Raw genomic sequence first — 12,551 nt, forward strand, 5'->3', positions numbered from 1 at the left:
TAGTCCGGCCTCCCAGTCCACCACCTCCTGCCCATCTCACACCTTGCTGCAACACTGCACTGTAATCCCAACACACTATAATTGCACTGTAATCCTGTAATCTGTAACATCAACACTGTAATGTATCCTGCACTGTAACACTGTAAACATTGTACTGGAACAGTCATGAGAGGCTGGCTGCATAAAACATCAACTCTCACAGTCAACTCTCAATGCCGCACTTCAGACATCTGACCAGTCCGGAACGATGCTCATATCTGGCTTTCAGCGCACGTCGACAGGCCTGCTCGCCGTTCCCGTCGCTGTCAGTAACTTCTGTCACCTGACTGCCGTCGTTTCACGTCGCATGTAGTCTGCCGATCACGGGTGAAAACAAACGCCGATGACGATTCACGATCCTTCGCCGGGTGAACGTTCAGCATCAGCCTGGCGCCCACGTTCAGCTTATCTGCCACGCAATCCAGACGTTGGCGCAATTTCGTTATCAATTTCGGTCAGGATGCACACACACATCCTCTCTCTCTCCTCTGGCCATCTATCTCACACACATCCACAGAACTCCATCTTTCATACTTCTGCGTCAAATCGTTCACTGTCCACCACACACACAGCCGATGTTAATCGCGTCATCGTCGGTCTCGAAAATTGCCGGTAACTACCTGTAATCAACTCAACGACAAAGAAATTCTGATGCATGCTGATCAATGAATCGAAGTGAAGGTAATCGAGATTCAAACTATCTTATAAGCATTGTCGCCGATTGCTGACTCTTTTAGACTAGCATAAAAGAAAGTTATATATATATATATATATATATATATATACATATATATATATATATATATATATATATATATATATATATATACATATATATATATAGGTGTTGAGATGTATGAAAAATTTCAAACAGAGAGAGAGAGAGAGTATAGAATGTATATAACATCTCTTTCTCTCACGGACCACTGCACAAAACAGTGACAGAATTTCTGTCATAAACACTGTCTGGCTATGCAGATTCTCCGATCAACAGACTAAATAGATGTAAAATTGCAGTTGTAATTTTCATGGGATAAGCCTGTAGGTCTTAGCGCCCAAACCTGTAATGCACACCTTAAATATGTTAATAAATACATTTCTGCTAATTTTTCAAAAATGATTGAACCACAGCCTATCGTTGTTGATTAAATGCATTTCAGTCATTGCACCATGTTACCGCGAATTTTTGACTTTCGAGTGTTGAATTTCCAAACAAAAACATGAACATGCAACCTTTTTTCAGTTTCATACTAGTTCTTCGCAGTTTGAGATTGTCTCATAATGTCATTGCCGAAGACAAAGATGGGAAAGGATGACGATTCCATTGATTGAGACAGCAATCCCCAGCACGTCCTTCCTGAGACCTTCTGACCACTGCTGCACCACCACTTCACGCCCATCCTCTTGGCCTGTCGCTTCTGGGCGTCGGTTCACGTCTCAAAACATGCGCACTGCTGGGCTGGCATTTATCTGCCCCGATCGAACCTGCCCAGTGTTGCCTGTCTGTCTGGTGCTGTGCTTCTGGCAGATTGTTCACCCTGGTTTCACCAAACCGCGCTGGCAGTTCAGCGTCGTTCGTAATACCATCATTCAGATAATGTTCTGGCATTTTCGTACATTCTGCCGGTTGAAGCCACGTCAACTCTCACAGTTTCTGGGTCAAGCTGCTGTCAAACTCCCAAACACTTTGACTTGTAATCTGCTTCCTTTGTTCGGGTTTGGTCTCACAGCTTATGTCTGCCTTATATGCTGGTCAGCCACCATCATATTTTAATTTTTCAAACTTCTTGACTGCAACATCCTTCAACTGTCTGGCTCTGTTCAGCCTTTCAGCTGTCAGCTTGAACTCTCCTGATCTCAGTCCAACCCATCATGAACGGTTACATGACTTTCGTCAGAATCTGTCCTGGTGTCTCGATTTTAGTATTCTGCTCCTTTTCGTATGTTCTCTTTACTAAATTATTTGCAGCCAGTATGGTATTGCTGGAATATTTGCATCTATTAAGGTCATCATTATAATGGTGTCCTTCAGATTTAATCAACATTGGTTCATTAAAACAGGCCATGTTCAGGTCATGTGTAATTACGACGATGAGGCAATCCATTAGCCTGACCTAAGATAAGAAACTTTTACACCACGCTATTCACAGCCAGTGAAGAACCACGACAATATATACCAAGACCAAAACCCAGTGTCTCCTGCTAGATCCAGAAAACATTTCAAAGTTACAAAGTCGTACTAAAAATGGACCTGACGTATATGTTTTTTTTCAGTAAACATTAAAGAGAGATGAAAATTTTCTCTGTGTTTTGAGACAAACGGCCTGACAGCAAGCGACCCACATTGTGTTCTCAGTAGAGGGTATAAATAAATTGTCAAAAGCAATGTCTGGCAGAGTCCCAGCACTGAGTATTCAGACGTTAAGTGTTGTGCACAGTCAAGACCCTGAAGATCCTGTTCCTGGTAACATACTTGGATGATCGTCACTCCCCATACCTAGTTATAGAGCAGTGATTCAGCATAGTGTTGTTAACGAGTGCATTAAGAAAATGCCATGACAGATTCACTACAAACAGCCAACCAACATGTAATTGCATGCTTGGACTCAAATTTCTGGAAAGGGCAGGATGTCTCACTTCCTATAACCTGGGGTTTCACTAGCTAAAATTTCAGGGTCACATGTCCAGTCTGGTTTCAGCCTGAAACTTGTCTCTGTAAATTTCCATGTTTCACGTTAAAAATCATTCTGTATTCAATGCCGTTCACAATCTTTCCCAACTACTAATATGAAAAATATTCCAAATTTTAACATCACAAACCATCTAACTTCTATTTGCAGACAAATAAACATTCAGTTAAAACTGCATCTCTCGTTGCTCGCCTTTAATATCACACCACAAATTTTTCCAAATTATTAATGACAAGAAGAAGTTCATATTGAAATCGATAGTCTTGCTCTTCCTCATTGGCAATGCTTTTCTGCTTACTTTCAAACTACAGTTTGGTGTTTAATGCAAACAACTTTATTGGTTTCAGCATTCTCAAACATGGTTAAAGATCATCTTAGGCTCAACAGATGTCGTATTGGTGTTCTTCAGACTGAAACTGGAACATAAACAGAGAAAAACACCACCCACACTGTCTGGCCCATGATGTTTTGTCCCGAAAAATCAGCACCAGCCACACTGATAACAAAAAGCAAATGGGATTCCCCATCTTTCACAGTCCTCTGGAACATTTCATCCTGATTTTATTCAACATGATCGCAGGAACTTCAAATTTTTCTTTATATATATATATATATATATATATATATATAATATATATATATATATATATATATATATATATATATATATATATATTGTATGATATATATATATATATATATATATATATATATATATATATATATATATGATATATACATATACATACATGCATATACACACACATACACATACAATATTTACATATATATATATATATTTATATATATATATATATATATATATATATATATATATATATATATATATATATATATATATATATATATATATATATATATATATATATATATATATATATAATATATATATATATATATATATATATATATATATATATATATATAATACTAATAATAATAATAATAATACAGTAATTCATAAAAGTAAAATAAAATAATAATGATAACAATAATACAAATAACAAGACTGTAATAATGATAATAAAGAAAAAATTGATAGTGAGAAACACTATACAGTATGTATGTTGTGGTCAATGGTAAGAGAAACAATCGAGATCGTGGAATTGTGTGTAAATGGGGCATATAGCAGCAGGACTATCATTAAACTACATTATGCTTCCAATATCTTCCTATGTACTTTCTCGTTTGATAGCTGCCTACTGCCTAGTTCCTGCAGTCATGTTGTGGAAACAACCGTAATTAAAAATAAAATCCTCGTGTAAAGAGTCAAGGTCAGGAATCGAAAAAAATCGAGTGTATTTGCTTCCTATCCATAATGTTCATGGATGAGGTCAGAATCATGAGCCGTGTGATTATTGGAGATGGCATCTGCTGTCCTTCCTTTGGGATCACAGAGAGAGTGAAGTAAGTTAAATGTTTGACACTATGAGTATTGGAATTGTTGGTGGTATAGTGTATCTCACCATTGTGTCTTGGTTTCCGTCCTTAGCTAAGACAGATGTGAGAAAGGGTGTTAACCAGTGTGACACTATAGTATTTTGATGCTAACCTGGCCCTTAAGCCACGCCCATATTCTATTAAAATAGCTGATTGGTTCACAGAAAACGTTCGTGTAGCTGCCCATTTATTCAAACTAAATATGTTCACAAATGGTAAGCAAACCTGTTATTCTATAAAATAATGTTAAATATCGGGACTATCAAAATGCAAATGATTTTTTTAGAAAATTTTTAATATTTATCATAAAGGTCGAAGTCAATAATAAATTCGCTTTTGAATGGTCTTTCTCATTTTTTTACTTTTTTACATTTATCCTCTTCGCCACTGATCGGCTGGTTCGCCGCTTGGGCGATCGGTCACGTCTCTGATTACTTTTCCTTTTTCATTTATCTTCACCAAAAGATCGGCTCGTTACGTTCGGCGATCGGTCATGTCTCTTGTCACGACTATTGGCAAATACTGGGCATGCACTGCCCTGAATGTACCTGCACCCGCCCAGTGTTGGTCAAGTCTTGTCTTGAAAGAGCTCACACTGGCAGTCACAACACTCTCTGGTAGATTGTTCCAAGAGTTTACAACCCTCACTCTGGAAAAAGTTTGCTCTCACAGTTTGGACTTGCGGTTTCTTCAATCTTGAGCTGTGACCCCTTGTGGGGTGAGGGTCCGCCAGCCCAAGTATGACACTAACTGAGTAGTGCCCCTGAGATGGTTATACACTCCTACTAGGCTCCCCTTGCCCGCCTGTAGTATAAGCTAGTGCCAGGCGCCCACTCCTGGGTAGCTGAGTGCCGGGCGCAGGCACAGTCTGGTGGCCCTCTTTACATTTTCAACCAACTGACAGTCCCTAACATATCTCGGGGACCAGATGGGATAGTACCTCCATGGGAAGCACTTCACCCAGAACATCATTACGTGGGACGGACCGCCTAGATATCTGAACGACCTCTTATAAGACCCAAAATTTATTTGCCTGATTCTTTCTTCTCGCAATGACCCGAGAACTTCAGCTCATTGTCAACATACACACCTAGGTCCTTCTCACGTCTCAACTAGTGCAGTTTCTTCATCCCGTTGGATATGATACTCCTTCATCGCTGGTACGCCCAGGTGCATCCTCTTACACAACGTGACATTGAATCTCAGCAGCCATTTCTTCGACCATTCCTGGAGCCCACAGAGGTCCTTCTGCAGTTCTTCACAGTCCGCTTGGTTCTTAATTTCCCGAAATATCTTGGTGTCATCGGTAATCATTTGTATGGAGGAGTGTATAATGTCAGGCATGTCATTTATGAAACAAACATTGTTTTGTACCAAACATAGAGCAAACAAACAAAAATTATACCAAATATATAGCACAATAGGTAATGAAATGCATTTTAACGGTGATGCATTTACTCACGATAACATAATAAGAAACAGTGTATCATTACTGGAGTGAATGAAATAATATTCCCACAAAGAACAATTGACAACTCTGTTTATGTTTCCAGTTTCCAGTCTGGGGCACCTGTGTCCGTGTGCTGACATCTGAGTTACACAGGCCTAAGATGATCTTTGCTCATGTTTTGGGAATGCTTCTAAAGGGGGGGGGTGGCCCCTGGAACCCTCAAATTTTATCTGATCTTCCAAAATCCTAACTTTTATTCCATGTACTACTGTATTATAATATTAAATATAAGTTTGACATCCCTGGTATATACAGTACATTAAACACAGTAAACTGTGTATTAGCTGAAGGAGTTGTTTGTTTGATTACTTAACAGGTGCTGTCTAAGTACTGTAACTTGTAAAGATGTACCTTTCCTTAGTTTATATTGAAAACAACAATGTCCTCATTGGTTGATTTATTGGTTGATTTGTAAACCTCACAACTCTGTATGGTAATTTGTTTTCGTCATCTTTATCCCCAGATCCAGAAATTGCTCTACACTTCATGTCACACATCAAAACACTACACAAGAAACTGGGGATGAATAATTATGGTAAGCAGAAAAGGCAAAATTTTGTCAATGAAGGAGAATTAAGACTTATCCAGTTTCAAGCCAATGTTCTTAAGACTGCTACCAGTATTCTAAAGCGTATGTTTGAAGAAAACTCTGGATTGCCTGTTAATAGAATTTATCGGTATAAAACAAAACTTTCATTGTCAAGGCATGGAAAACGACTACAACCACGGGTGGTGGCAATAATTGAGCGTGTCATGGAAAAAGATGCCATTGTTGCTGCACAATTGGTTGATGAGGCGAGCTGTGAATTGCAACTTCTAAAGATTCTTCCTGCTTATTGGAATTTTCAAGAAAAATTTGCCACTAATAGTGCTAATAAAGTTCGTGAAATTAAAGCAAGGTTGGAGAAGTTAATGGATCCTACAGTCAAATTTGATGCTGAATTGGAATCTAAGGTCCATAATCTCTTGAAAGAGAGTGAGAAATATGTAGGAGGTCTTGGAATCTCTCAGGATGAAAAATTTAAAATTCTAGAGGCAATGAAATTAAAACAGGGTATTGGTACAAATGCCCCAATGGACATATTTACTGCATTACTGAGTGGAGCCATGGAAGAAGCTCAATGTCCAGAATGTAAAGCAGTGATTGGAGGAACTTCACACACGCTAAGGAGTGATAATGCTGTTGCCACTGAGATGGACGGCGCACAGCACGGTGCTTGGTCTGAGGGTAAATAATATGGGAAACTTCAACCTCCAAGATGTAATTTAACCAGTAGTTCATTATCTTGCCCTGTGGGTATGTTTATTAAAAGAAGGCCAGACTTGGCAAAGTTAAAATTGTATTCTTGATACAGTTTTTAACTGAAGATATGGATGAAGATGTTATGTTTATGAATTTCGTAAAATAATCTTTGAAAACCTGCTAATTGCTAATGTCCTCAAAACAATACATTGAGATAATTGACCCATTTGGCCTTAAAATACAACTCAAATTTTTGCCCAGTCCATGATGAACTGATTATTATCTGCAATAGGACAGATGGAACATCTGTACTTTTACTTTTCATTTTTATCTCTCTGCCACTGATCGGTTCGTTACGCTTGATCACGGATAACTGCTGTTGCTCCTGCATCACACATTCAAGATGATCATGTCCTTGTGTTTACATTCTAGAGCTGAAACTTACTCGCCAACAAACGCCTCTATTGAAGAGGTTTTATTGGTAATTTGGCGAGATGATGCACCAAGTGGTCGTAATTAGTATTAGAGTTTTGAATAATATAACTATTTTCTGTATGATTCATAAATTTACTGTTAAACATCTTTTATGCTTGTCTATTATATGTGTTACTAAAAAATAATAAAAAATATGAAAGCAATTTTGGGTATTGTTGGAGTGAGATAAGTGCCCTCACTAAGTTAATAGTAGTAGACAGGAGACACTAGTAAGGCAACATTAGTTACAGGATAATGTATGTAATCATGTTTATGTTATGATTTTTTTTAATTAGATCTTATAAATATATTTTCACTTCTCATGAACAATTATTTAAAGAATAGCAGTAACATTGTGTAATGCATAAATTGGATAAGAATTTTATGGAAGATAAAAAATTTCGAGTTTTTAATTACTTACCTGTATATTACAGGACAATATATATTATAATCCTACTTTTCTATTATTGCACCCTGACTTTTACACAAGTTTCAGAAGATATCCAAGATACTTGGGGGTACTAAAAGCAGAAATTAAAAGAACCAATTTTGGACATCTTGATCTCCCACAAGGGGTTACAGCTGAAAGATGAAGAAGCCCCAAGTCTAGAAAACTGTGAGGGCAAACTTTATAGGAGTGAGAATTGTGAACTCTTGGAACATCCACCAGAATATTGCCACCCTTTTCCAGAATTTGGGTCCAAACATGCAGTACCTTAAGTAATTTAGTTGAGCAGGAGCAACCTGGCATAAAACTGTGTTAGCATTCCTTTACAAGGTTGTTTTGTAGTAGATGTTCTATCATGGCATTTCTTATAATGCACTCAATTGCTTAACACACTATGCTGGTCAGGCTCACTGCTCTATAACTAATTGTGGGGTGACGATCATCCAGGTATTTACAGAACAGGATCTTCAGGGTCTCGCAAAGTCACACTTGGCATTCTGGGATGCACCATGTCAGTGCTGGGACTCTTATGAACATTTAACTTTGACAATTTATTTATACCCTCTACTGAGAACACAATGTGGGTCAGCACTGTCAAACCGTTTGTCCTCAAAGGCAAGAAGATTGTTTTCATCTCTCTTGTGAACACTGAGGAAAAAGAAACTGTTCAGAGCTTCCACCTTGTCCTGGTCAGAATCTGCATAACTACCATCCTCAAGCCTCGGGTCCAATACTCCTATTCACGTTTTTAATTTTGACTTTGTGTAATGGTAAAAACGCCTTTGGGTATGTCTTGACCTCTCACAATCCGCCTCTGGAACCTATTTTTCAGCCCTACTACACTCTGAATTTGCATGTTTTCTGGATCTAGCATACATCCTCCTGTCCTGCTCATCATTTGTCCTAACCCACGTCTCAAATTTCTGAGTTTTCTTCTTAATTTTGTCGATTGCTGCATGGTTCATGTGTAGCGAACTCCTTGTATTCCAGGAGACACTGGGTTTGGTCTTGGGTATATATTTATCATCAAATGGTTCACTTCACTGGCTATGATATTCAGCGTAGTGTCGGCGTTCTTATATCTTAGTGAGTCAGGCTAATGGATACCCCTCATCCCGTCGTAATTACTTTTGTAATACCTGAACCTTGGCCTGGTTTTGTCATGAACCAAGTAACAGTTAAATCTGAAGGACACCGTTATGTGGTGACTGGTGCCAATGGGTGCAAGGTGTTCCAGCTTGGCCACCATACCCTGGCACAATACCTGCACAATGAATTTAGTAAAGGAGGCAGCTGCAGAGAATGAAGGGAGGCCGGAGTCACTACTAAAATCAGAGACGTTACCAAGGACAAATTCTGGCTTGAAAGTCATGTACACTAATATGGATACGTTCCTTGATAAGAGTGGAGTTTGGAACCCTACTCAAGATAGTTTGTACAAGATCAGGAGGATTGAGAGTTCAATATAGATGGATATTACTCATTTACGAACCATTTTCAAGCAACAGCAAGAGGGGTATGCTAGGCAAGACTCTAGAGCCGGACAGTTGAGTGTGCAGAGGGAGGATGTTTTTGATGAATCAAAGTGGTGTAAAATTAAACTAAAGGGGAGAGACTTACTCATTGTTGGAAGTATCTACAGATTCCCAAATTGTAGTTTATTAAACCAAAGGAACTATGGGAACATCGACTGGAAAAACGAAACTATGCCAAATGACCTTAATAATCCCACTACCTTTTGTAGAAACTCTTTGAGATAAATTTCTATTCCAACACATTAAACATCCAACTCACTAGAGAGAGGAACAAACGCCCAAACCACTGGACATCATCATAACTAACGAGAAGGGTATGGTGGCCAAGTTGGAACACCAAGGTTAAAATATTACAAGGGGAATTATGATGGGAGGAGATGAATTGGCCTGACTCGCTAACATATAAGAATGCAGACACTAAGCTGAATATCATAGCCAGTAAAGTGAACCATTTGATTGATAAATATATACCCAAGACCAAACCCAGTGCCTCCTGGAATACATGGAGACCGTTACACATGAACCAAAGTTAAGAAAAAACCCTCAGAAATTCGAGACGTGTATTAGGACAAATGATGAGCAGGACAGGAGGATGTATGCCAAATCGAGGAACCAAGCAAAGTCAGAATGTAGAAGGGCTGAAAAAGAGTTTCAGAGGCGGATTGCAAGCAAGGTCAAGTCAAACCCAAAGGGTTTTATTGTTATGCAAGAGAGAATGCGAACAATCTTCCGGTGTTTGAAGATCTTTAAGGATTGATGGTTTGACAGCGCTGACCCACATCATGTTCTCAGAAGAGGGAATAAAAAATAAACTGTCAAAGCTAAAAATTCATAAGAATCCTGGCCCTGACATAGTGCAGCACTGTGTTAAGAGAGTTGTAAAATGAGCTTGCTGAGCCCTTTAAGATCCTGTTCTATAAATGCCTGGATGAGCAAAAGGTCCCCATTGATTGGGAAATGCGAGTCTAAATTCAAGAAGGGCAATCGTCACTCCACGAATAATTATAGACCAGTAAGCCTAACCAGCAGAATGTGCAAAGTACTAGGGAGCATTATCACAGATGTCATGATGGAACATCTATTACGAGACAACCTTGTAAAAGACTGCCAACACGGTTTTATACCGGGACGCTCCTGCTTGACACAATTACTCAAGTATAATATGTCTGTACTCAAATTTTGGAACAGGGCGGTATATCGACAATATTTATCTAGATTTTGCCAAGGCTTTCGATAGCGTACCCCATGTAAGGGTGAGAATTAAACTGAAAGAGTACAGGATTTGGGGAAGTGTCATAGCATGGATCGGAGACTTTCTTTGTGAACGCAAGCAGCAGTGTGTGGTGATTAATGGCACAAAATCGTCTTGTGTACCCTTGACAAGCGGGGTACCACAGGGCAGTGTATTGGGCCTGTTGAGTTTTGTTTGTTTCATAAATGACATACCAGAAGCTATACACTCCTCCATAAAATGTTTGCTGACGATGCCAAATTCAGGGAAATTAAGAACCAAACAGACAGTGAAGAGCCACAGGTACAGAAAACTGTGAGGGTAAACTTTTTCGGGGTGAGAATTGTGAACTCTTGGAACAATCTGCCAGAGAATGTTTGTGACGGCACCGAGTGTGAGCTCTTTCAAGACCAGACTTGACCAACACTGGAGCAGGTTCCGATATATTCAGGAGCCAGTGCATGCCCAGTATCTGCCAACAGTGCGTAACAGAGACGTGACCGACCGCCCAAGCGGCTAACGAGCAGTTCGATGGCAAAGAGGATAAACGTAAAAGAGTAATTGATTATAAATCTAATTTGGTACAGCATCTTGTTGGGTTACAACCATGAGACTAAGTTTCGTCAAAATCTAGTTTTTCACTTCAAATTCAATGTTCATAGAAACTTATATGAAGACGTGCATGGTAATCCTAAATGAGAATGACTCCAGCAGTGGCAATTATACAAAACTGCATTTGGGGAGTCAAAAGAGGCAGAACCATGAATTACTCCAGGGAGGTGCACACAGTAATGGGTACGTATAGTGGCTGAGTGGACACGATACTTGCTTCCTGTCCTAGGGGATTACTTTACTTTTATCCTCTTCACCACTGGTTTGATCCTAAGAACTCACTTCAATCAATAAAATTCATCATCCTGTCTATGGGATGTGTGACCACATTCTAAACGAACCACAAATTTAATTTCGTGCTTCCATCCTAGTCTTTGTCTTCCCAACAGTAATTTTTATTATAGGACAATGGTCTCAAAAAACTACGAAAATGTTGACTACAGGTACCAACTATTTACTAAATACTGTTACTACTACAAAGCTATTAGAAATACTAATGATAATCCATATAACCCAAACTGATAAAATCGCGTGAGTAAGGCTGTATGTAACGCTTTTTAATGTCTGAAAAAAGGTTGTCGGCAACATAACTGAAGAACAACACAGGTACAATATGCATCCTCGAGTTAGTATACCACCCAAGTGCAATCTACCTGTAGTTATCATTATTAATTTAGGCTTATGATAATTATGCATTTGCATATGTTCATATGCAAATGCATATTTAAGCCATTTTTCAGCTTAAGTGCATATTCATATTTTTTTGTTTTATAAGGCATATATTTGGAAAATTCCAAAATATTATAAAACATTCTTCAACCTCAAGGGTCAAAAAATTCGCGAGCATAACAGCAACGCTGGGGCAGAAATTACTGATATTTGAAATATAATAAATGTCAATTTTGTTGCACTAATACAAAATCGAAAATACGCGATTTTGTTTTAGCGTCATAATATCCAAAAGGAACATACTTAAGTGACGTTTATATAGCTCAACATTAGGCTGTGGTTAGCTAGGCCGTGATGGGCTGGTCAGTGGACAAGAACTGTACGTGATGGGTTCGTGTTCAGCCAGGCAGGGTATAGATGACACTCTTTTGTTCTGTTTTCTTAAAAGGAAAATACTTTTTTCAGTATTGTTTAATAAATTACTTTATGTCAGTATATTGTTTTTTGTATTTAATCCTTCTTTAAAAAATCCTACTTCGGCGACATCCTGTCTGGGAAAGTAAATTTACTGAGAAAATGTACAGAAAAGGAGTTATTAACTTAGTAGTTATTATTTATTAACATATTTTAAAGTGTATA

General features: G+C 38.5%; 1 protein-coding gene across 1 annotated transcript in view; it reads left to right on the forward strand.

The window, feature by feature from the left end:
- The window catches only part of LOC121866447 (NFX1-type zinc finger-containing protein 1-like), a 34,210-nt gene extending 26,337 nt beyond the window's left edge, over window positions 1–7,873 (forward strand). The window contains 4 exon segments of the mRNA XM_042366116.1: window positions 6,164–6,754; window positions 6,757–6,799; window positions 6,801–6,926; window positions 6,928–7,873. Of these exon segments, the coding sequence (XP_042222050.1) occupies window positions 6,164–6,754; window positions 6,757–6,799; window positions 6,801–6,926; window positions 6,928–6,970 (803 nt within the window). The 3' untranslated portion in view covers window positions 6,971–7,873.
- The last annotated feature ends 4,678 nt before the right edge of the window (window positions 7,874–12,551 follow it).

The sequence above is a fragment of the Homarus americanus genome, unplaced genomic scaffold (assembly GCF_018991925.1).
Source record: "Homarus americanus isolate GMGI-L3 unplaced genomic scaffold, GMGI_Hamer_2.0 scaffold16430, whole genome shotgun sequence".
Lineage (NCBI taxonomy): Eukaryota > Metazoa > Arthropoda > Malacostraca > Decapoda > Nephropidae > Homarus > Homarus americanus.